Here is a 27,575-nt window from a genome sequence, read left to right on the forward strand (position 1 = left end):
AGTGTTATCTCAGCTGGGAGCTGGCTCACCTAGTTAGAGTGAAAAATTAATCAAATGTATTAGAAAGCATCACATGGTCAAAAAACAGATAAGGTTTGGGATAGAAAAAGGATTGGATTCCATAGTACTAGGTACGTGTGTGTGTGTGTGTGTGTGTGTGTGTGGCTGTGTGTTTAATTTACTCAAGCAGTTGTGTGGATAAAAATAGCTTCAATCTTAAATGAAATGCCAAGATATGTTCTTTTGAAGGTTGTGTACTTTTGTTTTATGATTTACCTCTTCCTGGAGTAGTAGAATCCCACAAGCCTTCAGTCAGTCAAAATGGAAAATTCTAATAGAGATACCTCCAACTTTAGCAACTGAAAACATTATTAAAGATTTTTAGAGATTTTTCTTCTCTCATTCTTGGGAGCAGACTTCATAAAGGTTTAGTCTCCCACTGGAATACATTTTTTGAAAAGCTATGTCGGTTACTCCTCCAAATCTAGAATTTGTTCGGTCAGTGTATCAGTCAGGATCCAGGAAGGAAAATAAAAGTCCACACTAAGTATTCAACAAAGAGAATTTACTGTAGGGAACTGCTTAACAAGCGTTGGAGTGAAGCAGTCCACTACTATGGAGGCAGTAACTATAGGTTTCCTAGGGTTGAAGGAATAGAGAAAAGAAGGTAGTTTATCACCACCCAGAAGTTTGGAGAGTGGACCTCACCAAACTGGGGTTCAGATCTCTCATAGGTAGAGGCGCCCAGCCAGTACTGGTCCTTCAGGGTCTCAGAGGAGAGGCACCGTGGAGCTGGGCGCAGTCCTGAAGAGGCATGCTCTGTGGCTGGGGCCAGACCTCAGAGGAAACGCACTGAAACTACTCAGGGATTGTTGAAAGACGCTACAGGGTGGAACCAACTGCTGCTGCTACGTCACTGTTGGGTTGGCACTGAAATGAACAGCAAGCAAAAGGGAAGGTGGTCCCTTCTCCCTTCCCCTGGCCTGCTAGGGCCCCACTTGCAGAACCCCAATAGGAAGACAGCTGACAAGAGAGACATGTAATTTATGTTGTCCCGGTCTCAGCATCACCAAGCAGAGCACAGAAGAGTGGATCTGGAGTTGAGAGACAGTAGTCAGCTGTGGGCGCCCCACGGGGCCCCCAACATAGAAATCCCTGCACAGAACCTGAAACCCAGGTTGGAGCACAGCTGTTCCAGGGTGATTAGCATGGTCCTTAACCCGTTCTTGGCATTTGCATTTCCTTTCTTTGTCTTAATTTAATTTTTATTTTACAGTGGAGTATAGTGGATTTACAATGTTGTTTATTTCAGGTGTACAACTAAGTGATTCAGTTATAGATACACATGTATCCATTCTTTTTCAGATTCTTTTCCCATATAGGCCATTGTAGAGTACTGAGTAGAGTTCCTTGTGCTATACAGTGGGTCCTTGTTGGTTATCTACCTTATGTATAGTAGTGTGTGTACGTTAATCCCAAACTCCTGATTTATCCCTCCCCGCCATATTTCCCCTTTGGTAACCATAAGTGGTTTCTGATATCTGTAAGTCTGTTTCTGTATGGTAAAATAAGTGCATTTTTATAATTTTTTAAAACTAGATCCCACATATGGGTGATATCATATAATATTTGTCTTTATCTCTCTGACTTACTTCACTTAGTATGATAATCTCCAGGTCCATGTTGCTGCAGATGGTATTATTTCGTCCTTCTTTATGGCTGAGTAATATTCCATTGTGCATATGTACCATATTTTCTTTCTCCATTCCTCTGTCAATGGAAATTTAGGTTGCTTCCATGTCTTGGCTATTGTAAATAGTGCAGCAGTGAATACTGGGGTGCATGTATCTTTTTTTTTTTAAAGAGTCTGTGTTTTTCAAATTAATTAATTAGTAAGTTATTTATTTTTTTTGGCTGCTTTGGGTCTTCATTGCTGTGCGCGGGCTTTCTCTAGTTGCAGTAAGCGGGGGCTACTCTTTGTTGAGGTGCTCAGGCTTCTCTTTGCAGCGGCTTCTCGTTGCGGAGCACAGGCTCTAGGCGCGCGGGCTTCATTAGTTGTGGCACGCAGGCTCAGTAGTTGTGGCTCGTGGGCCCTAGAGCACAGACTCAGTAGCTGTGGCTCATGGGCTTAGTTGCTCCGCGGCATGTGGGATCCTCCCGGACCGGGGCATGAACCCGTGTCCCCTGCATCGGCAGGCGGACTCTCAACCACTGCGCCACCAGGGAAGCCCTGTTTTAGTTTTTCTAAAGAACCTCCATACTGTTCTCCATAGTGGCTGCACCAATTTACGTTCCCACCAACAGTGCAAGAGGGTTCCCCTTACTCCACACCCTCTCCAGCATTTACTGTTTGTAGCTTTTTTGATGATGGCCATTCTGACTGGTGTGAGGTGATACCTCATTGTAGTGTTGATTTGCATTTCTCTAATGATTAGAGATGTTGTCATGTGCTTTTGGGCCACCTGTATTTCTTCTTTGGAGAAATGTCTATTTAGGTCTTTTGCCTGTTTTTTGATTGGGTTGTTTTTGGTTTTGTTTTGATACCGAGCTGCATGAGCTGTTTGTATATTTTGGAGATTAATCCCTCGTCGGTCACATCATTTGCAAATATTTTCTCCCATTCTGAGGGTTGTCTTTTCATTTTGCTTATGGTTTCCTTTGCTGTGCAAAAGCTCTTAAGTTTAATCAGGTCCCATTTGTTTATTTTTGTTTTAATTTTCATTACTCTAGGAGGTGGGTCCAAAAAGATACTGCTGCGATTTACGTCAAAGAGTGTTCCGCCTGTGTTTTCCTCTAAGAGTTTTACAGTAGGCATTTCCTTTCGCCATCTAAGTCCCTCTTGCATTGTTGTGGTCAGATACAAGGGATGTCATGAATAATTAGTAATCTCTAATAGTTAAATCAATCATCTGCAAATATTGGTATTTTTTTTAAAGAAATCAGACTCTACTTACCGTAATGCCACCCTCACTCATTTGAACCACGCTCTAAAGGAGTCACCCACACTCCTGTGTGTTGTGGTGGGGAGAAATGTCTGGGAAATGACTGCGCTAGATGTCTTACTTCTCTTTGATGGTTCTACCGAAGAAGGGAAGAGTATACACTCAGATCTGTCCAGGGACTTGAACCGGTTACGCTTTGGTCAGAGAAAAGGCTGAAGCTCTTGACTGCAACTGTGTTGAGTGATTTTGGCAGACTTCACTCATTCTTGCTACTTACAGGCTGTGCTAACACAATGAAAACAGAGGTGACTAGAATGGTGAAAGGCCATTGTCTTCCAGAAGGTTCAGGGAGTTTTAAAGGGCCAGGGTTTTGTGAGCAAACATCTAGTCTGGAGATGCCCTTGGCAATGTTTAAAGCCTTCCAAACCAGATGAGAATGACTGGAGTTCCCCCTCTGCTGCCGGCTCACCTGGGCTCTCGTTTTCACTCTAATATAGGGACTGGCTCCTTTTCCTGTTTCCCTACCACCAGCTTTGCTTTCCTAGAAGATGACGAAGCAATGAGTGATCTACTACGCATTATCCACTGATTTATTTTTCATGCAGTGTGGTTCATGCTTCCAGTAAATGTTTTCATTTTCCAACAAGAAAAAAGTAGCCGGTTCCCTCAGTAAATGTTACTTGTATATATTAGTTGGGCACTTTTGGTTTATTAATGAGTGTAATAATGAAAGTGCAAGTTGTTGAAAAGAATCAATGTTGTTTTTATTTAAGGCATAGCAGGAATGGTAGGTACAATGCCTGTGAATGCATCATTGTCGCTGAAGGCCTGACGGGTCCAAACTTGCCTCTGATTGGTTTAAATCAAATAGGTCCAAGCACTTCATAAAAATGTCTTTGTCAGCCTGGTTTTGCTTCCAAACCTATTCATCTCTGTCAGTTTTTAATATTAGTACCAGGCTCCTGGCCACAGTCCATTAGTACTGTACTTAATTGCTCATGTTACAGATGATCACCAATATAAAAAGCATTAATGTTTCCCCATCGAAAGACTGTTGCTATGTAGATGTCTCCAGCTCAGCAAAGCTTATGAAGTGTGGTTATCCTGGACACTTCTTGTTCAGGATTTATAGATAAAGTTACTGTAGATTATAATGCAAAGGAAAATGCCCACCTCCTTCTGTGCAGGACACTTCTCAGTGGAACATTTTCTTTCTCGTTCAACTCTTCGTTGAAGATGCCCCGAATAACTTTCTTTTATCAGTAAAGGAACAAAAAGGAAAATGGTTACTTTAGTGGAATTCTCTTAGCTTGATCTTTCTGGAATAGTAATCCACTTTAAAGACTGTTTTCACATGCAGATTTGTTTTCTTTTCTTTTCTTTTTTTTAATGTTTTTTAAGCACATGCAAGGGGGAAAAAAATCTTTACACAGAATACCAGATTACTGGCTTTAATTTTCCTGAATAAATTACATGGTCTGTGTCTGTGGAGCACATGAAATTGTTCCTAGGGATTTTAAAAGGAGCATTAAGGCAAAAGTACTTTATGATGTGCTTTTCTGAGTAGTTAGAAAATCATAAACAAATGGATTTGTTTGTGGGGGAAATGAACAATTATGCCTCACCTTCTTATGTACTCAATGCCCAATTTCAAAGTCTACCCTCTACCCTTTTCCCACAAGCATTCCTGGGGTGAGACCGTCCTGCCGCCTGGCTGAGGCGTTTTCCTGGGCAGTGACGCGGGGTGAGCTGCACCCAAGCCCCATGCGTTTGGGCAGAAGCCCAGGGATAGTCAGATGGAGCTTCGGCCTTTTTTTCTCTGAAGGTGGAAGGCGGTGTGTGAGAGGCTCACGTTTTAAATAAGATAAGTATGTGCTGCCAGGTAAATGCCAGACATACACCAGGTTCTAAGGGACTCAGTCAGTCAGCACGCGGTTGAGGAGGCCACAGGCCGGGTTCACAGACTGCGGGGATCCTTTAGCGATCCTCTAGACAGTGTTACTCAAGTGAGGTTCTTCTGGCCCATCTGTGCTCTGTGAATGGGGCAGCTGTGCATAAGCACTGATACACGTACATGGCAGTTTGCCAGAATAATTTTTTGTCTGTTGAATTTTTTTTTTTTAATGGGGGCTTGCATTTTGTATGTCTTTTAAAATTTCTCATTTTCCTGTTAATTCCTTTTTATGGTATTTTACGAAAGTATCAGTCAGCAACAGACAGGAAATTTAGGAAACTGGTCCCTCTCACCCGGTCACTGGAGAAGCAGTGGTCACACACTCAGATGTTGATGGGGGCAGGTAGCATGGGTGAGCACAGGTGTGGCCAGGCTGGAAAGTGCAAAACACACAGCCGGGCGCGAGAGAGGCCCGGTGGGATCAGCGACACTTACTGCCGTAGAAGGATATAGTCTCCGTGCTTCCACGCCTTCCGTGTTCTGGAGATAATTTTTATGTGAAATCACCCGACTTAAAAATACTGGCTCCAGTAATTTCTGAAAATATTTTATGTAAACTAAACTAAACACGCCTGTGGGCTGCTGTGTTCCATGAGGACTGAACTGTCTCTGGCATCGGGCTATAATTCCGTCTCTGCTTAATCGCCCTGCAGTGGGAAGGCAACGAAGAAACACCCCTGTTGAAGGCACTCTTCACCTGTACGCTCTTCCCATACTGAGCAGCACACCTGTGGCTTCCCACTGACTCTACCTTGCCTTTGGGGGCTGACTCATTCCACATGCTCTTTTTTCTCGGTGATGGGCCTCCATACACTTGGCAAAGCTCCTCTCTCACTTCAAGTCTTCCTAATCCATTCATTCAAGCCTCAGAGCACGATATATGGACTTTCACCAGTTTGGCTTGCTCTCATGTAAATGCCTCCCGTTTATGTCACTTAGAATACCCGAAGCTATCCCAGATGTGGCATATAGTATTTCTTGGGATGTGGGCAGTGTCAGTCTATCAGCAGAGCCTAAGATTACTTTTGAAATTGGTGGCCAGTTTCTCTTTCCTGGGTCGGGTAGATGCGCCATTTGACTCACTGCCTTTTTCCTTTGCTGCTGCCCTCAAGAGCCAGTTGGTGTTTTTGGAACGTCTATCAAGAATAGGGCTGGCAAAAAATGAGGAGGTGCCCATGCTACCACATTCATGGCAGAGACCGCTAAGGGAACACGATGCTGCTTCCCGAGAACCCAGGCTCAGCTTCACAGTTCTTCTCAATATGGCACCCATACGCACTACTACCAACTCATTAGAACTGGGAGGTGCTGTGACCCTATCTTTTTTTTTCTAAAATTTGCTTTCTTTTTATTATTTTTAAATGTTTTATTTTTTTGAATTTAATTTTTTTATACAGCAGGTTCTTATTAGTTATCTATTTTATACATATTGGTGTATATATGTCAATCCCAATCTCCCAATTCATCCCACCACCACCACCACCACCAACAACAACAACAACCCCCGCTTTCCCCCCTTGGTGTCCATACGTTTGTTCTCTACCTCTGTGTCTCTATGTCTGCCTTGCAAACCGTTCATCCGTACCGTTTTTCTGGATTCCACATATATGCGTTAATATACGATATTTGTTTTTCTTTTTCTGACTTTTTTCTGTATAAGTCTCTAGGTCCATCCATATCTCTGAAAATGATCCAGTTTCGTTCCTTTTTATGGCTGAGTAATATTCCATTGTATATATGTACCACGTCTTCTTTATCCATTCGTCTGTCTGTGGGCATTTAGGTTGCTTCCATGACCTGGCTATTGTACATAGTGCTGCAGTGAACACTGGGGTGCATGTGTCTTTTTGAATTATTGTTTTCTATGGGTATGTGCCCAGTCGTGGGGTTGCTGGGTGTGACCCTATCTTGTGTGATCCGACTCATACTCCATACATACGTGAAAGAGAGCTAAATATTTAAGGCTATAAAAACCTTAGGTAAGGAAGTAATAGATACAAATAATAAGTTCAACAGAGATCAGAGAAAGAAGAGAGAATTTCCAAATGGAATAAGCAAAGTCTTCCAGTGGGGGGGGGGGGGGATCTAGAATTTGAACTGGATTTTTTTTTATTGGCGTATAGTTGATTTACAATGTTGTGTTAGTTTCAGGTCTACAGCAAAGTGATTCATTTATACATATACATATTTTCATTTTTTTCTCATATAGAGTATCACAGAATATTGAGTAGAGTTCCCTGTGCTATACAGTGGGTCCTCGTTGGTTATCTACCTTATGTATAGTAGTGTGTGTATGTTAATCCCAAGCTCCTGATTTATCCCTCCCTGCCATATTTCCCCTTTGGTAACCATAAGTGGTTTTTGATATCTGTAAGTCTGTTTCTGTTTTGTAAATAAGTTCATTTTTTATCATTTTTTAAAATTAGATTCCACATGTGGGTGATGTTCTAGATTTGTCTTTCTCTGACTGACTTCACTCAGTATGACAATCTCTAGATCCATCCAGGTTGCTGTAAATGGCATTATTTTGTTCTTTCTTATGGCAATATATATACGATATCCCTTTGTGTATATGTATCACATCTTCTTTATCCATTCCTCTGTTGATGGACACTTAGGTTGCTTCCACGTCTTGGCTCTTGTAAATAGTGCTGCAGTGAACAATGAGGTGCGTGTATCATTTTGAATTATGGTTTTCTCTGGATTTATGCCCAGGAGTGGGATTGCTGGGTCATATGGTAGTTCTGTTCTTAGTTTTTTAAGGAACCTCCATACTGTTCTCCACAGTTGGTTGTACCAATTTATGAACCGGACCTTAAAGAGATTCGGTTAGAACCTAAGATAGATCATCGTACACTGCCTAAAATAATTCAGTTGTAGAACTCAGAAACAGTAAAGAAATTATATTTGAGGGCAAGGACCTTGTGGTATTGCTTCCCTTGAGACTCACCAGTGCACCCAGTACTGCGTCGTGAACATACCAGGGACTCAAGAATTAGGGGTTGAATGAATTAAATTAAATCCAAACCAAAAGGACAGCTTTCTCTAGGAAATGTGTACCAAGAGGTAGGGAATGAGTTGGTAGAAGGGGCAGTCAGGAGGGGTCTAAGGCTGAATTTCCAAATTGGATACACCAAAGGCAGGTATTATAGTTTATCCTCTCAGTGTCTGTTCAGTCTCTTGCCTTGAGGTCCAGTGGGTAGACCGTACCCCATCCTCACCCATGGCGGGCTCGACCAATCTATGGACTTGCATCTCCTTTGTAAACACTGTCTTGGTAATGGGGACTCTGGCCAACGGGCGCTCTGTTGGTAACGCGTCTGTAATACCGCCACGCAGGCGCTCTCATCTCCCTTTTCCCCACACCCACAGAAGGCCACCTGGCCCTTGTCAGCAACCAGCAACCCCCAAAATCTAACACAAAGTGTTGAGATTTAGGCAGACTCAATAAGGTACTGCTGCTGCTCTTCCAGTGATACCCCATCAGGCTCGTTCTTATAAGGCACCTGAATTGGGTGGACGTAAGCACCCTATGCCCGGAGCAGCTTCTCATCTGTAGAGGATGTCTCCCCAAAGGATCTGTAGAGAATGTCTCCCCAAAGGACAGTCAGGTAATTTCATAAGCGAGAGCCTCCCTCCGTATCACTCAGCATGCCCAAAATGCTCTCATAACTTTCCGACGCCTGGATTTTTCAAGAAACTTTTGAAAAGGAAAACAGAACCCCAGCCAGGCCCTGGAGTAGAAAAACTGGTTTCTGTTTAAAAAAAAATAAACAACAGCCTTTGAAAAATCTCTATTTAAAAATTCTTAAATTTGCCTCTAAATGCAAGTTGTAATTAATAGAAGTTGGAGTTTACACTGTTGAGTGTAAAAACACCCTCAGGCACAAACTAATCAAGTGTGTATGTCATGCTGTAAACTACAGCAAGTTCTTTGTTTGACCCAAAAAAGGCTTGCCAAACAGCAGTTTCTTCTTTGTCCAGCTCCCTTATTGTCTCATTTTTGTTTTCTTCCCACTCCCCCTACCCAACCTCCTTTGAACCTTGCTATAGTATTTAAGAAACTTTGCAGGTTCCATGTTTTATTGATAGTTTTCATCCAGCCTGAATTTAAATTTGAGAATAGATGAGGTGTCTTAGCCCTTTTTCTTCTTGATAAATAACAAGAGGTTTCTACTTATGATTTTCTGTCCTCAGGGCTTTATCATTAAGATTAAATAACTGTATTCTCAAGCATGCCACTGCACAAACATCTTTTCAATTATGTGAGTAACAGATGCCTTCACAAAGGAACTATTGAAAATTCAGAAAGCATGTTTCCAAAAAAGAAAGGAAAAAAAAAGTATCAGATGACAGAAGAATGTAATTGTTTACCATTAAAATATATCCTTAACTCTTCCACTGAAAACCTCTTGGAACATTTTGGTTTTGTGCAAGTTATTACAGAGTTTGATCAAAGTGATACATTTTGGGGGCACTGCTGAACATTTCAGAAGCTCTGGGATGTGTGGTGTCTCACGTGGGACTTGAATGCGACAGTTGTTTGTGCTTCTACATGTGGACCCTTCATGTTGGGGGTGCACCTCACGTTGAAAACACTGTAGTTGTATTTGTCTGTTATTCTTGAAAGGATGTTCATCTGCCCTTGAAAGAGATCCAGAAGAACACCCAGAAGTTTCTCTCCACCCCCCCACCCCCCCTGACTCCCACAGCCCATGTATTCAGTTCAGGGGCCTGTCATCCTGGAGCTGCGTCTCTCACGCTGACCCTCCTTCATGGGAGTCAAGCCACTGTCCATCGAGCCAGGGATCCCAGCACCTTTCTTTCCCCTCTTTGCTTAGTTAGGGTCACAGTTACTCCACGACTGCGGGAAGGCCAAGGGTCATCAATGGGCCTCAGAAACAACTCTCCCACGACTGGGGCAAAGGGAGAAAATTAGTGCCTCCAAAAGGTTTTCTTGTTCGTCTTCTGCTTGCCCTTGAGTAGGTAATGAAGCCCCTAGTGAGCTGATGATTTTCCCAAGGCAGAGGTTTTCTGAAGACGAGTGGCCATTGATCATGGTCGTTGATGATAATGGGCCACGTGCCTTTTAGGTATCTTCGAGTAGAATGCAAATGGTACTCTTTATACCTACTTCCTTTTTAAAGAGCTCTGTACCGTTTACCGTTGGTAGCTCATGGGCAAGCTAAGTCTTTCACACAGAACCCACGTTGCATTCTCCCACCGTCTTCTTGGCTCAGGTGGGTCCTGCCGCTGGCTTATTCTCTGTGGCCTACATGTCAGCATGGCATCTCCCTCCGTGGTTCGGTGCTCAAAGCTTTGAGTTCACATCTTCGTCTGTCAGAAACTGACACTCAAGTCCTGTTTCTCGGCTCTCTTTGTGACTGATCTTTTTTCTGCTCCACTGAAACTTATACCATAAGCCGGTGGAGATCTTCATCTGGAGCCCACATTTTTTCTTAGATGGAGTTTGGCTTTTAAAAGAATAGGAACAAAGCGGCATAATGGCCGTTACACTCAACCAGCGTTGTGCCCACTGAGGAAACGTTCCCGCTGCTCCGCACGGTGACACAGCAGCACATTTGTGTATCTGGCTTTTGTTTTGGTACGTATCCCCCCCCCCCCCCCAACAAATGCTCTTTAGACATTTTTAGAGTAATGGTCTGGTGCCTTGAGCTGGAGGTGAACAGTATGTGAGATTAGAACCTTCCATGTTTCTTGGAACCTTAACAAGTGTGTGTACTTCATCTTCACAAAAGAAAAACATACCTTCTATTGGCTCCATATTTGGTGAAAGGGTGCTTCCCCGCACTTCACAGCGAAGTTATATATTTTCAGTTTCTGGCTGAGAAGGGAAATGTCTGGCCAAACCTTAGAATTTATCGACCCTGGAATCAACTTGGAGGTATAATAACTCCGTTTGGGATCAGATCAGGTCTGAAGCCCCAGTGGAACCAATATGTCATTTCTTTTCTAATGCCACGACTTTATCCCCTCTGCCCCTAAAACATTCTGCTCCAAAGGCACCAGTAGAAATCTGGGCCTGGAATTGTTCACTGGTTTGATAGCATCAAAGTGCCTATGAAGTAACTAGGGTAAGTTTGAGGTTCAAATACAACCCTAAAGATGTGCCGCTAGGCCCGTGCGCCACAACTACTGAGCCTGTGCTCTAGAGCCTGCATGCCACAACTACTGAGCCCCCGTGCCACAACTAATGAAGCCTGCCCGCCTAGGGCCAGTGCTCTGCAACAAGAGAAGCCACCGCAATGATAAGACCGTGTACCGCAACGAGTAGTAGCCCCTGCTCGCTGCAACTAGAGAAAGCCCGCGCCCAGCAACAAAGACCCAACACGGCCAAAGGCAAATTAATTAATTAATTAAAAAAAAAAAAGATTTGCCACTTCTTCTAACTCTTCAGACTGAATCAGTCCTAGACATTCTTCTAATATCATTTTTCAGAGCTCTATAAATACATGGATTCTCATTTCTCGTCTTAAGCACTGTTTGCTAAATGTTTTGGCCCCAAAAGTCAGTCATTCCATGAAAGCATTAGTCAATACGAGAGACATTAGTGGTTACTCGTTCTGATGAGATTTGACATTATTTTTCCTCTGTCTATGGGGAGGGGAGGGGAATGTTGCCTAATAAAGATGAAGGGTCTTTTCTTCTTTTGTATGAAATGCAAATGATGAGGACATGTGCAATATTCATTTCTTGACTATGAGGCTGCTGCTTTTTGTTGAGAAAGAGAGGCCGGGCCCTGGAGGATTTCAGAATTTGTAAATATAAAATTATCTGCCTTCGTGTTTAAAAAAAATAATAAAAGGGAGAGAGAGTTGGCAGGTTGCCAGATTACTTACATTACAGTAATAGATTTGCTGACCCTTGACTTCTGCTGAAGAGAAATGTATTGAATTTTTCATAATATCAGATGAGGCAGATCTAAAAACCTAGTACACTGAGCACCATTATTTAACTTGAGATTTAACAAAGCAGAAATCTTTTCAAACCAGCGGTTTCTTGTATGATGATAATTTAGTGGCTCAGACGCTGATAAATCAAGGTTATAATGCCACTGATTTGTTCATTTTAACTTGGGTTGGTTTTAAGTTGTCTTTATTTAAGGAAAAAAAAGAAGGAGGAGGAGAAAAAAATCTTGCTTTTCACAGTGACTGAATTTAGTAAGAATCTCTGTGATAGAAAAAGGCTCCCCTACTGTTTCTGCTTTGGGGTGGAAAATGTTATTCTTGTATTATTCCTAGGGAAAAATAATATCTCATGCTGCTACAATTCTTATGCCTATGGAAAGATGTTATTTTTTTAATACATGATGGCTTACCTATTTCAGATCCATTAATGGCATCGTAAATAAGCATTTTGCTAATCTGAAATCTCGATAATAGTAAAGGCCCATTTATCTGCCTAGCTTTCAATCCTCGGACTACATTAGATTGGGGGGGTGGGAGGGGGAATTTCTCTAGATTTTCTAATGAATATATTGCTTCTCTTCCCTATTACTTCCATCCACCAGAAACCCAAACCACATTCTTAGAGTTGCAGCCCATTGAAAATATTTCTCCTGTGTAATGAGTTCTTAGGGGCTGGGGTGCATTTTTGCTTTCATCTGCACAGTTTAGAGGCTGATTAAATCTTTGTTGTAAGGTGCAGTCATGTTGCATTATACTAAATTCTTTATACAACGCTTGCTGCATTGGGCGATGTTGACCTTATGTTGGCTAACCTGTTTTCAATGGTATCGCATGTACGTTAAACGTTTAAATGTTCAGAAACCTATAATAGCTTTCGTCCTCTGTACTGTGTAAAAACTTCTAATAATCAGATGATAAGATCATATCCTGTGGGGTAATTGTGTTGTACCATGACAGGATAACTGAAAAAACATTCAGTGAAAATCGTACCAAACGGAAATCACTATATGAACAGCGATTGTTTGTGTGCCGGGTGAGAAGAGCTCTGCTCTTCAGGGCTTAGCTGGTCATATTTCTACTTGTTTCCTTTTAGCTGCTGCCTTTCTTGTTTTATTTCGGGAGCCTTTATTCCCTGAGCCACTATAATTATCTTTCAGTGATTTAGAAGGGAAAAAAAACACTCACTTGACCTTTACACACACACACACACACACACACACTCACACACACACACACACTCTCCCTCTGGAAGCCTTGAACAAGCAGGGTTTGTGTTTGGATTCAGTTTTACCTTAGTCATGCCTCTTTCCAGATACAAGAAACATTTAATTCCAGATTTCCTGCTTCTGGCTTTAGGCCTTTGACCAGCAAAGTGAAATGTATTTTTTACTGCTGTCAGCCAGCCAGCTGCTGAGCTGAGTGAAGGGAAGAAAAAAAAAAAAAAATGAAGGAAAAGGAAAAAAGAAAAAAGAAAGAAATGAAACAGAAGTGTTGCCCTGCTTCTTGAACTTGAGAATTGTGCGAGGAAATTAAAGTCTTCTTAGCACCCATCTAGAAAGCTGGGTTGGCCCAGGACTCTCCGGACCTGAGGTGAGGGGTCCTCACCTTGGGTGTCTCTCCCAGCCAGTTCTCTGCTTCCTCTCACCCCCTTCCCCACACTCAGAGGTGATGCTGTCATCCTTAGTGAAGGGAGTCCCTCCCTCATGGTGCCACCATCTCAATTAGAGAGTGGAGTTTGGGGGGAGGGTGGTTACCAACAAACAATAACCATTGGAATCCCCGGACTTCAGTGCTCCTTGGGTTCCCATGGCAACCAAACAAAAGTAAAACAAACCTATCTGTCCTAACAATAAAAATATGTTTTCATTAAAGTCAATTTAACATATTTTTCCTAATTTAAAATATTCAATGCATTTTGCTCCCGGACAAAAATCCCCAACCTGCCACTGCTGAAGGGGATAAAGTCCCTGGCAGAACCATGCAGATAAAAGCAACTGGGGGGAATGTTGGGGACTTTACAGATGAGACGGAATACATTCAAGTATGAACAAGATTGCTTTTTTTCTCTCTTCTGCTTAGTTATGCTTTTTATTATATAAACATTAACTGTAATATTACAGTGGGAAGCAGGTATTTGGCAGCCATATATTATTTTAGTAAGTCTACACAGAGAGAACAGTTTCCAGTTTTAGCAGCTGTAACATGTTTAAACTCAGTTTGTAATGGGATCTGAAGATAACTATTCCCCATGGGCTGTGTTGATCTTCATGGCTGGCCCGCTGCCAGACGCAGGGCTCGAAACTATTATTCACGCCTTCTTGCACATACCTTGCCTGAGCATGCTCAGTGATGACTTTTGTTTCTAATTGCTATACACTGAGATTTGACTTTCCCATAATTTACTTGGTATTTTATTAAAGAGTGGAATATCACGATCGCAAATGTCCCCACGTCTGTACTCAGAAACCCGAACAGTTGTGTACGTTTAAGTAGCTGTGATCCAGACTGCATAGTTAGAAACCAGTTTTAGGATAGCTAACGAATATCCAAGCCAAAGAAGTTTTTGCCTGGGAGTCTTAGTTTAAAAATAATTACGGTTCCCAATATTTGAACAGATTTATGTTGTTTATAAGCCAAGTACATTTTCTTCATTGAGTCAACTTGTCTTATTTAAAACAAATTATGTTTGCTGTATTAAAGTTCATATTTTTAAGGCCGAGTCTTGTATTAATCCCACAGTGAGTCATTAATCATACCAAATGCATTATAAAAACTTTAATCACTGAAGTTGAAACTGAGATTGTAATGCAATCCATCCCGTTTAATTACATCAGCTATTTTTCCCTTTCAGATCAAGCGCTACATCGCAAAGGGAAAACAGATTAAAACAAGAGCTGTTTGATGTTTCTCTTTTTAGAGCAATTTTATGTACTTTGTTTAAAAAGTTATATAATTAAAATGCTTGAATTTTTCAGCCCTCTGATTTTTGTGGCTTGAACGTTCTGCCTGCCTGCCTTCTCTCTGGGGCCCTCTTTAACTTGGCACCCCAAAACAGAGCTTCTCCCGTGGGAGGCACCTGCCCCCCTAAGAGCTCTGGGTAAGACAGCCGTCTCCCGCTGTGCTGCGCTCCCCTCCCGTAACCTCTTTATCTTAAGTGTCTGGTCTGTATTTTGACATGAATGAATGCAAACTTGGGAGACAGGCAGAACTAGGTTCAAATTCCACATCTAACAAATGGGGTGACTCAGGCAAATTATTTAGCCTCTTTGGGCCTCAGTTGCCTCATCTGTTGAAAAGGGAATAATAATAACAACAACAATAATAGTAAATACTCCACAGGGATGTTGTGGACATTACGTGAAATAACCTATATAATGTGCCTAGGGCATCACCTGGCACATACTAGTACTTTACTGGAACGTAAGCCTCAGGGGCCTTGAATATCTTGCTCGCTGCTGTATCTTGGTGCCTAGAACACTGCCTGACACATAGTTAGTGCTCAATAAACAGCTGCTGGCAGAATGATAAATGAATGGCAGCTAGCATTATAGTTGCTATTATTGTGATGTGGTTATCAGCATTTAGCCAGGTCCCAGGGGCAGTGATAATGATGTGACTTTGGATGTGTCCATTGGTATCCTCGGTGTACAGCTTCGCAGAACAAGAAAGAGGTCTTGCAAAGAAAGCAGGATGTAAGCTACCAGGTGCTGGTTTTGACCGGGGAGACAAGAAAGTAAACCCCCATAGCATCGACACTACTGGAACTGCCTGCCCTGACCGATCCTCTCTTCTGATACCCTTGTAGATTAATCCTGCCGTATGAAAGGTTTATTAAAGGAGAGGAAGATAAGCCCCTGCCTCCAATCAAACCTCGAAAACAGGAGAACAATTCACAGGAAAACGAGAATAAAACAAAAGTATCAGGAGGCAAACGCATCAAACACGAAATCTCTAAGAGCAAGAAAGAAAAAGAGAATGCCCCGAAGCCCCAGGATGCATCAGAGGTGAGTCGAGCTCCTCCACAGAAACACCTCTGTGAGGTCGGTCCTGCCTCGGGGTCTTCTGGAGCCCTGCATCCGTAGCTGCATCCCTGCCAGAGACACCACCAGGCTAAGCAATCTAATCACCTAAACGTCACCATTCCCTGAGGAGTGGGCCCTTCGGGGCAGCACATGGATTGATGGGATAGGCCAAGAGTAGGATCTAGAAGGAAGCAAACACTGTAGAAAACTGAGAGCAGACCCGACTTTGAGATAGAAGGAGCCAGAGCTTCAGCTCTGAAAGCCAAGGGACTCCCATGCGAAAGATGTGGCTTCTCTGCCATTTCACAGCCAGCCTGTCTGAGGAGTTGGTGTGACTTTAAAGCACGCATTGAGGGATCTGCTGTGTCTCTGCAGGACTGTCCTAAAAACTTCAGAGACTTGTTTGCCTCCATTAATTGACCTCTGTGTACCAGACTTGGGTTAAGACCAATTTAGAAACATCTTAAGTACGTATTATTTATAGGGGAATTTTGAAATGGTTCCTCTGAAGCCATGATTATCTGTCTTGTTAACAGGTAGTTTCTGAACCTTTTAAAACAGGCCCCAGCTACCCACAGCCCCCAACAGCTCTCTGGTAGAAGCCGTTACTGTCATCATCCAGACAGTCATGGGGGATGAGCTGGGCTCTGTTTCAAGATGAATAATAAAAAATCTCTGCCGCCCATTAAAAAAAAAACCCAAACCAAACCAAAAACAACTTAGCAGCCACATTTGAAGACAGCACGTTCTAAGATTCAACCCCAGAGGGAACACCCCCTAAAAATCAGGTTTATAATGAACACATAAGAGACTCTCTAATTAAACACCAGCTTAAAACACACACACCAGCCTCCTAACTAGAAATTAACTTACCCAACTGACTCCTGTGTAAGAAGATAATATTAGTACCAAGAAGAGAAATTTGCTTTAATTTTTGTTTCATAATTATTTTAAGCTCTAATAATTAAAAGGGGGGGGGATGATGCAGAGATTTCTAAACATCTGCAAGCTTGCAACATAAATGGCCAAAAGCAAGGAAATTCCAAGTTAAGGCTTACATTCCATTCTCCCTTTATCCTGTTGGTCTGGTGATTTATCATAGGGCCTGGGAGCAGTGAGTTCTATTAGATACCATATGTACAGCATTGCCAAAGCACCAGGGGACAAACTGAGGACCAAGAGGCCAGCTGGCCTTTGAATGGCTGCACTCTGGGCGTGAGAATTGAAAGGGCTGCTTTGTGAGTTGGGGGAGGAATCCTCAGGCCATTGCCCTGAGCCCGTCAGCTTGGGAGGCGACCGCTGTCAGGAGTAGAGCCCGGTGCCCTGCAGTCCACAGAAATCCTGAAAGCCTTAAGGCTCCCTGTTTCCTATAGGCCCCCACAGGTTCCCTTCAGGGACTGCAAGTATCTAAGGGACCGAGGTCATTATGATCATGTTATCTAAACTACCTGGAATCCAACACCCTCTCTCCAAGGTTGACCCAAAGATCAGAATCGCTCCCCGCCTCCTACACAGACCCATGTTATATGTATATAACAAGTATATTTCTCTCTCTATATATAGAAATACACTATACATAGCAAGTATACACAGCAAGTATATTGCTGTGTATACTTGCTATGTATAGTATATTTTGTATTGCTATTTCTATACATAGCAAGTATATTTCTCCTCACTGTGTGTTTGGGGGTTGAATTTTGTTGTTGTTGTTATTATTGTCATTGTTTTTAATTTGGAGATAGGAGGGCTTAAAAAGCCCTTCTAGTCAAACCCACTGTCTTCAAGTAATCAGATGATAGGCTGTGTGGTGGGAAGGTACCATTTAATATACTAAGGCAAATCATAAAATGCCATCCTACGAAAAGGCTCCTTTACTTTTTTTTTTCCTGCCTAGCTTTCAATGACCTCCTAAACCTGTTTACAACCAAAAACCTAGAACTCCATGTACCTGAAGGCCTAGGTCATAGAGACATCAGTGGGGCTGAGACTCCCCCACAGCGCCATCAGAAACTAACACTTAAATGCAATATGCCTTTTTCCCTAGCCGTAGTCATTTTTCTATATTTTCATGTAATGTATAAGCTCACGAGACCAATGATGACTGTTAGTGTAGAACAAGTAATGATATTTGTACTGGAAAAGGCAGCTATTAGTACAAAAACAAAGAAAGGAAAAGCATGATGATAAGTATCCCTAAAACAGAGGGCTATCTTGAAGTGGGTTTAAGGAGAAATATCTATGAAATGGGTGTGGTTCCTTAAAACTTTTGTTCCTACGCATCCCTACACCAGCATCCTCAGTCTTGCCCAAAGATGCTAACGTGGTAGACACTTCTTTCCTTAACAAAGAAGATAAGTATTCAAGGGATGCGTTTGCGGGGAGGTGGGGGAAGACCATCTCAATATCACCGTTTTGTGACTGTTCTCCACCAAGACACATCAGGGCAGAATGACAGAAGTTTTGAAAGAACTTGCCAGTCCCCCTGGGTCACAGATGGAAAGTTAAGATGACCTTCTAAGGCCAAAGTCTGCACAGCTACGTCATGCAATGAATGAGTCGAACTGTGCCCACAACTTCTGTCAGTGGGGACACATAAAGACCATCCATCTCATCGACTACAGCTTATTTCAGTGAACAGAAAAGCTGTATGTGTTGTGGCACTCACTGCTTGAATTTTGACAATTTCATTTTCAGCTTTAATGGAAATGTAGTTTGCTGCAGCCTAGAAGGACCTGGAGTCCTTCTGCCCCTCAGGTAGACAGGCTGACACAGCATCTGCATAATTTTTCAATATTTTAGCTTTATCTGCATGTCATATGGCACTGGGTAGAAATTATTAACACTTAAGCATCGCTAATGTAACGCATCATACTGAACACGTTAGGACGGGATTTGCTCTCGAAGAAAAAATAAGGGGTTTTAGTAAGTTTGTTGTTGAGACGGGGTTGGATTTTTGAAAGAGAGATTCTAAAAAAATCTTTCTCCAAAGTGTCATAAACTGCAACATGTAATTTAAAACCCATTTGGATAATTGACTGATTTGACAAGAAAACAACCTCAGAATTAAACTATATATTAGAATCAAGGAGTGATATGACTGTATACCGGCAGTACATAATACTTTGCTATTTTGATAGGTATCTCATAAGGGACTGGAGTGAATATGCATATTTCCCCTAATGTTTCTGTAATTTATATTTCTTTGTTTAGAGCCATGATTGGGGAGTAATAAAGCTTTACAGAGACTCCATGAGCTGACTGAAAAGGCTGTTTTCAAAAAACGGCTGTGTGTAATATTTTATTTCATAGCATAAAGTGTCAACGCATTTGGCTTCCTTCTGACTATCTTTTGCAATATTTTATCAGGTTTCGTCAGAGCAAGAGAAGGAACAAGAGACTTTACACCAGAAAAGCATCGCTGAGCCTCTCCCAGTAGCAGACACAAAGAAAAAAGTGGAAGGGTACCAGGATTTTGCAGCAAGGCCCCTGGTGTCCCGAGCAGACCCAGAAAAGGACGACGACACAGATCAAGGTACCAGCAACGAGGAGGCAGGAGAGGAGGGGCCTGCCCCTCCGCTCGCGAGTGCCCCTCTGGCCCCCGAAAGGGATCCAGCCCCGATCCCCGGGGCTGGCAAACAGTCGCGCAGCTCTCCCCGGGCTCTCCTGGACTCAAAACAAGAACCCAAGCCCTGCTGTTTTACAGAGAGCCCTGAAAATGAACTCCAAGAAGCGTCCTTCCCCGGCTTCCCCACCACGCAGCCACCACTGGCAAACCAGAGTGAAATGGAGGATGACAAACTCCCCGCAATGGCGGATTACATCGCCAACTGCACCGTGAAGGTGGACCAGCTGGGCAGTGACGACATCCACAGTGCACTCAAGCAGACCCCGAAGGTCCTTGTGGTCCAGTCATTTGACATGTTCAAAGACAAAGACTTGACTGGGCCCATGAATGAGAACCATGGACTTAATTACACGCCCCTGCTCTACTCAAGGGGCAACCCAGGCATCATGTCCCCGCTGGCCAAGAAAAAACTTTTGTCCCAAGTGAGCGGGGCCGGCCTCTCCAGCAGCTACCCCTATGGCTCCCCACCCCCTTTGATCAGCAGAAAGAAACTGATTGTGAGGGACGACCGCTGTTCGGGTTTGTCCCAGGCCCACCACGGCCAAAGCACTGACCACGTGGCAGTCAGCCGGCCGTCGGTGATTCAGCACGTCCAGAGTTTCAGAAGCAAGCCCTCAGAGGAGAGAAAGGGCATCAATGACATTTGGAAGCACGACAAGCTGGGTCGATCGGAGCCCCACCGCTGCGGCTTCTCCAAGCATCACCTTAGCCCCCTTGCCGACTCCTATGCCCTCAAGCAAGATGCTCAGGACGGCAAGGAGAAGCTGCTGGAGAGGAGGGCTCCTCCCCACTCCCACATGCCCAGCTGCCTGGCCGAGTTCTACTCGTCGCCTCATCTCCACAGCCTCTACAGGCACACTGAGCGCCACCTGCATAACGAACAGACATGCAAGTACCCTTGCAGGGACATGTACGGGGAGTCGGAAAACAGTGCTTTTCCCTCCCACAAGCACCAAGAGAAGCTCCACGTGAATTACCTGGCGTCTCTACATCTGCAAGACAAAAAGTCGGCTGCGGCGGAAGCCCTCACAGACGAGCAGCCAACCGACCTGAGCCTCCCCAAGAACCCCCACAAACCCACAGGCAAGGCCCTGGGCCTGGCCCACGCGGCGCCCGGGCCTCAGGAGAGCAAGGGCGCCTCCCAGTTCCAGGTCATAAACAGCCAGAGTCGAGACTGTCACCCCAAGGCCTGTCGGGTATCGCCCATGACCATGTCGGCCCCTAAAAAATACCCTGAATCGCTTTCCAGATCGGGAAAGCCTCACCCCGTGAGACTGGAGAATTTCAGGAAGATGGAAGGCATGGTCCACCCCATCCTGCACCGGAAAATGAGCCCCCAGAACATTGGTGCGGCGCGTCCCATAAAGCGCAGCCTGGAGGATTTGGACCTTGTGATCGCCGGGAAAAAGGCCCGGGCCGTGTCTCCTCTGGACCCCTCCAAGGAGGTCTCTGGGAAGGAGAAGGCCTCAGAGCAGGAGAGCGAAGGCAGCAAGGCCACGCACGGTGGGCATGCCGGGGGCGCCTCGGAAGGCCACAAGCTGCCCCTCTCCTCCCCCATCTTCCCAGGTTTGTATTCTGGAAGCCTGTGTAACTCGGGCCTCAACTCCAGGCTCCCGGCTGGGTATTCTCATTCTCTGCAGTACTTGAAAAACCAGACTGTGCTTTCCCCGCTCATGCAGCCCCTGGCTTTCCACTCACTTGTGATGCAAAGAGGAATTTTTACGTCGCCAACAAATTCTCAGCAGCTGTACAGACACTTGGCTGCAGCCACACCTGTAGGAAGTTCGTACGGGGACCTTTTGCACAACAGCATTTACCCTTTAGCTGCTCTAAATCCTCAAGCCGCCTTCCCATCTTCTCAGCTGTCGTCCGTACACCCCAGTACAAAACTGTAAGCCTGGCTCTGCCCAGCATCCCAAATGGCGTGGATAACAGAGCTTCACTCCTTAGCCTCGGGGTGACGGCTTGTAGAATTAGAAGTCAGTATTCTTCTAATCCGGGGTGAGATCAGTCCCGGCCAAAAGGGGCCCAGAGGGGAGGTGAACATACCTGATATTTCCGGGATGACTCTAGCCCTGGCTGGTCAGTCTTGAGCCCCTGCCAACACAGATGCCCTCGCACCTCAGATGGTCCACTTTGCACGGGGATCTTGTGAAGGGGATTCATGTGTATCCAGGAAGAACTTAGAGGACCCCGTCTGAGTTCTGATGGTCAGGAAACAATCTGGGCAAAAAAGGGCAGATATTTCAGAGGAAGGGGCAAGGAAGACTGGCAAATATGCCAAGGGATGCCCCTCTCTTCATAAAACTCTCCAAGGTTCAATCAATGCAATGTATAGTGAAACTTCAATAGATCTTTCATTTTGACACTATTAAACAATCCAGAGAAGTAAACACTGTTAAACTGACTGTATATATTTGCTTCTTAAAACTACCCGTATCACTGTTTGCTCACCTAATTTATATACAGGTAGTCCTATTTTCTCCCAGTTCCTTCTTGTCCCTTTTTTTTTTTTTTAATTAAACAGTATCGCTTTTGTTTGCAGGTCTTGTTTCTGTTTTATTTTGTTTTGTTGTTTTAAAGGCTGACTGTCCTTAGTTGTTGATGTGTGTTTGTAATTTTTCCACATCTTATCATTTTGAGCAGCTTTGGGTGGTAATGTTATTGTTTACAAATTGAAGCAACTGATTCTAGTGGAACAAATGATCAAAGAAACAGTTGAGCACACAATGGTGCAAAGAACGTTCCTTTGCAAATCTGCAACTTAAGGATTTTTTTCCTCATAAATGGCATAGTTGAAAGAGCTTATACACTGCTTACCCGGCCAAATGCTTTGCTTTGAAGTGTTGGGTTATGTGAAAATATCGAGCATTGTACTTACCTTATCTAGGCTGTGAAACTGTCCTACATACCAGAGGAATCATAAAAACAAAAACCTCACTGTCAGCGAGCTGCTGAATAACAGCAGAGTCTAGAGGACATATCTGTGGGCTGCACACATATTTTAGGAATTTCAGAAATTAGAATAGAAGCCAAAATGATTTACATTCGTGTTGGCACTGATCCCTTTAAACAGTCTGGGAAGGGGGGTTGGGAAGAAGATAGAGCTTGACTATCCAGGAGAAAGTGCACAGCGGGAGGCCCAGGCACCAGATACCTGCCCAGGGCCGTGGTCTTTCGAGTAACGGGTAGTCACATTGCCTTCATCGAGTTGGTTTCTCGCTATTCCCAGGAAGAACCTCACAGGCCACATCTTTGGAGGTGGCCGGCAAACTGATTACCCAGTTCAAAAGAAAGCCATCCTCTTTGGGTTTATGGGGCATGACTTCTGTGTGTATGCACACACATAGGGTGATTTGTGTCATGTTTTTAACCACCTGGCAAGACGGCCCACTTAACAATTTCTTTTACTGTTGGGAAGAAATGGTCAAGCTGTTCAAGCAGTCGAAAGATGCAGAGAATGTATACTGTCATTCTTGCCACTTCATTCGTTTGCTGCCGAGATGTAACATCAAGGTGGATGCATTTTCTAAGTGTGTTAAAAGTCGATCGACACAGAGAGTGGATTTTCCTTCCAGGTCCCATCCCTGCTGATAAGACTGCTTTGATGAACTCCCCAGTCAACCCTCCCCTGCCCCCACCACTACCGGTAGACATTAGGACCATAGTTAACCAAGTCTTTTACCTGTGAGATATTTAATTCTATGAAAATGGATAACCATTTTCAACTTCTAAATAGGTAACCTGACTGCAAAATGATCAAAACTGGTAAACAATGAAACCGTGGCTCTTCAGCCAGGCCATGCACGCCATGCATTTGTACTGAAATGTCTCTATGATACGAAGCCAAATATTCAGTGTAGCATACTTAATATCCAAAGGTGGAAACAAGAGAATGTAGAGATCTAGTGTTAAGAGTTCCATTTGCTTCAATTAATTATTTACCTTCCTGTGGAATAATATATATATATATATATATTTAATAGAACCATAGATAGACTAGTAGAATTTAGATTATAAATGTGTGAATGCAGATTATCCTGCTATTGCACAAGATAGAGGGCGGAAACAAATCTCAATTCCAGCTGGCAGAATGCTGGCCAGGACACACAGAAGGAAGCTGCACTAGACTGAATAAGTCACAGAATCAGAGGACATGGAAGAAGGAGGAAACGCCGGTGTTTCTGCAGCTGACATGGGCTAGATCCTACATGGTTTCTCTGAGCTCGTTTCTCAAAGAAAATGGGGGCATCTGTCCCTGGTGGAGCTCACCTATCCATTTTGAATATGGGGCATTTGTTTTCCCCACTGCAATGATTTCAGTCTGGTTTCATCATGTTGGAATTCGATCACACCATTTTCAAACAATGTTAACATAGTCCAGCTTTTGTTTTTCTCATCTCTTCCGAGGAGGAGATTCACTGTTTCTGTCTGAGGAAGCTCATACCCTTGGCAAAACAGCAGGACAAATAAAGAGAAATGGGGGTATACATTCCCAACAGAAGCAGTGTGTTGTTTTAAAACTCCGAACAGAGATCTTGGAAATCCTTCAAAAAGACCATTGAATTCTTCATTGGCTGAGAACTACATTTTAAAAAGTCTTAAATAGGGCTTTGTTTGCATTGTTTGAGTTCAAGGGGCCTTATTATTGAATGGAATTGCACAAGCCTTTCTTTGTGCAATCAAACCATTGTTATTGGTAGTTCTGTAAAGGAAACTGTGGAATCTAATTGGCAGTGGAGTCATAAATCTATTTACGAAGTGTGGCTTCCAAGAAATGTTGCAATTCAAAATGCACTAAGTCCGTGATTTACTGGAGATTTGGAGATTCTAAATAATATTTCTGAAAAACTTCTGGCTTAACTTTTGGCAACTCAACATTAAAGGAAAAAAAAAAACCCCACAAAACCCAGCCCAACCAAGTTTCAGAATTAAGTATTCTAGTAAGTGATTGGAACTTGTAATCTTTGCCACAGGACTGACTTATTTATTTACTAGCTAGAAGCTCTTAAGTTCACTTGTTTATCAGGGCATATACAGAAGGGTTTGTTAAAACTCAGCATTGACTTTACAACTTTCTGACCTGGTGCATGAATTCTCAAGTACTGTATTTCACTGTGTTGGTGTGTCTGATGGAAATTTCGAGGTGATCCCACAAAAATATTTTATGTAGTGTGCCTTCAAAGAGAACCATTTATTTCTCTTCACTTGTTGTCCCACAAGTCACATTTGGTCGTGGTCAGCCAAGTCCCATCTGGTCTAGTTTTACTCTTGTCCCAATTTTAAAGAAAAATGGGAACAAGTCTGCCCTGGTGAGACCCACACCATTGCAATGAGTATCTTGAGCACTTAAATTCCAGTGTTGGCTGTTGATGTATTTGATATTCTGCTTGTCTCCTCATGGTTGAAATATGTCTGAAGAATAGCAGCATAATCTCTTGGCTGTTTATACTTTTTTAAACCTTCCTGTGTTGTAAATATTGTATACTTTTGGTGACTCCAGCTCTGTAACCTCTATGCTCTTCTGTAAGGTGATTATTTGTATATAGCAACATGGCCCAGTGATACTATATAGTTTCCCAATGGAGAGGTTATTGAGTAACCTTTGCATTAGTTTAAACACTACCAGAAGAATGCTGAGCCAACTATAAACACTCAATTTTGTATGTTTTCCAAATTGTACTTATTACTGCTTTTGATACTGTATTACGTGCCAATAGTTTCCCAATCACATAGCAGGCAAGAGATATTTTGTACTTTTTGATCCACTGTAATATTTAATAAAAAATGTTACTATCTGTTTCCTTTTGGGTGTCATCTGTCACTTCCTCCTGAGGAGCCCTGTGACCTCACCAGAGTACTTTCTACCCCATTGTCCCCAAATAGGATACTAACGATAACAATGATGATGATGATGTGTATGTTTGTTGAGAACCTACTGGGTGCCCATTGGGCATTACTCTTCACAGCCCCATGTAAATGTGGTTATGCCCATTTTACTGATGAGAAGACTGAAGCTTAGGTAAATCAACTTGCCCAAGATCACCTGGCTAACAAGTTGGCAGAGTTAGGATTTGAACCCAGGGCTCTTAAGTCTACAACTTCCTTAGTATACCATGCTCCTCTCCTGGCAGGTAACAGAAGTCACCATTTACCTATTTGCTTATTTGGTCCACAAAGATTTTTTCATGTCTCAACTGCCAGGCATAGTGTTAGGAGCTGGGATTACAATGGTGAGTAAAAGATAAAAAATACTGTCTCTGGAGTTTATAAATCTTATGGGAAAGAGAGTTAATCAAATAGTCACCCACATAAATAACAAAAGTTCAACCTGACCTAGTTCCAGGGGAGAAAAAGTGATACATGAAGAGGAGGTGGTGACTAAACCTGTAACGTGAAGGATGAGTGTGAGTTGACCAGGTGAGAAGGAATTGGGAGAAGAGTTATCCAAGCACAAGCTAACACATATGCAAAGGCCGGGAGGCAGGAACAAGTTTAACTTATTACAGGAATCGAATAAAGCCTATGTGACAGAAGCATCATTAATAAGGTCCAGGGAATGAGGTTGAGTTGAGGTTCAGAGCATAGCAGGGGTCAGCCAGATAGGTCCTAAGAGACCAGGTTGAGCATTTGGTCTTTATCCTAAGCAAGAAGAGGTTTAAGTGGGGAGGTGATATGTTCAAATTTGTCTTTTTCAATATCACCCTCTGGCTGCTGTGTGAAGGCACATTGAGAGCAATCTAATGCAAAGATGGTGGTCATTTCAGTTGCGGTGGTGGAATGGAGGAGTGGATACTCAGAAGTACTTGGAAGGAAGGATGAACAGACTTAGTGATGGGTTAAATGGAACAACTGATGTATATTCAGGATTGAAAAGCTAGGAAAACAGCACATTCTGATGTCTGGTGATCATGGACAAAGATTTCTGGTCTTTCATCCCCTTGGTCCACTGCCTCCAAGCTTCCTCCTGGTTTTGCTCAGCTTAATATTAGTTGAAGTGAGGCATTCACAAAGTAGCACCCTGTGTGCTCCCTTCTTAATGGGTCCCAGAGACTGGGGCAGGGGAGAGGGTGGACAGACTCTGCTGAGTGTCTTAGTTTATCTGTCAGGGTGGACTTTGAATAGACAGGTGAGAGTAAACTGCTAACCAGCATGTCACCACAACTCTGGGGGAAGAAAGCCACAAATATCAGTATGTTTTGATAAAAGACCTAAGACCCTTTTTCTTATCATGGTTGACTCCCTGAAGGACCTGCCCGCCCCTCTCAGGCCAGCAGGAGTCACAGCAACATGTTAGAGCTCTCCCCCTCTCCCCCCGACTCTCATCCCTTTGTTAATCCAAACACACCAAACACAGAAAGAACACCTAGCCCCGTGGTCTCCTTGCCCTCATGCTGATTCATGTGTATTTCACCGTATCACGTGAATTGTTACGAGTACATCAAAAGAATGTTCTTCCCTCTACGACACATTCAGCATTTATAGATCTGATACTTGAATCGTACACAACAGGAAGCATCACGATAAGTTATCCATTTTTCCCAGGCCTGGCTGGCTAATGCTTTTGCTAAAGATGTCACTCATGGTGCAAAAGCAATAAAACTGCCCAATGATTTATTCTAGGAAAGTGGCCAAAGTTGACAAATGTTTGAGGGCTGATAGTGACCAGGAAATGGGTGATCATTTACATCAACAAGTAGGTAAGTGGAGGAGGTGGGCGTGGGGTGACCTCTGGCCAGGAATAATGTAAAAGAAAAAGCATAGCCTTCAGGGTTGACCTTGACAGTAGAGTAAATGACACTAATTTGGGTCCACTAACAGAGAATTCCTGAATTTTGGAATCTCCAGGATACCTCCTGGGATAAACAACATTGCAAAGCATTTGTTTAACCTGCTTAAAAGAACAAACTGTTTTAATCATGCTAGCTCTAACCACAGGCGTTCAGCCAACCTAGTAAGGACAAGGTGATCTGCTCCCTGAGGCATCCATACAAGAACCACTACTGCTTTAATATTGTTGAAACTCTCTCTAGAACAGACCCGTCCAATGGTACTTCCTAGAATGGTGGAAATGTCTTACAATTCAGAGTTTTCCAATACCGT

General features: G+C 43.3%; 1 protein-coding gene across 4 annotated transcripts in view; it reads left to right on the forward strand.

The window, feature by feature from the left end:
* The window catches only part of ARID5B (AT-rich interaction domain 5B), a 189,246-nt gene extending 163,971 nt beyond the window's left edge, over positions 1 to 25,275 (forward strand). For 3 of the 4 annotated variants that reach the window (XM_027091882.1, XM_027091883.1, XM_027091885.1), the window contains 2 exons: positions 15,631 to 15,829; positions 19,214 to 25,275. In XM_027091882.1, the coding sequence (XP_026947683.1) occupies positions 15,631 to 15,829; positions 19,214 to 21,367 (2,353 nt within the window). In that variant the 3' untranslated portion in view covers positions 21,368 to 25,275. The remainder of the gene's footprint in view (positions 1 to 15,630; positions 15,830 to 19,213) is intronic. The other variant, XM_027091884.1, reaches the window with a different exon arrangement.
* Positions 25,276 to 27,575: the final 2,300 nt, after the last annotated feature.

This window comes from Aethalodelphis obliquidens, unplaced genomic scaffold (assembly GCF_003676395.1).
Source record: "Aethalodelphis obliquidens isolate GAN/ISIS:26980383/991018 unplaced genomic scaffold, ASM367639v1 scaffold73, whole genome shotgun sequence".
Classification (NCBI taxonomy): domain Eukaryota; kingdom Metazoa; phylum Chordata; class Mammalia; order Artiodactyla; family Delphinidae; genus Aethalodelphis; species Aethalodelphis obliquidens.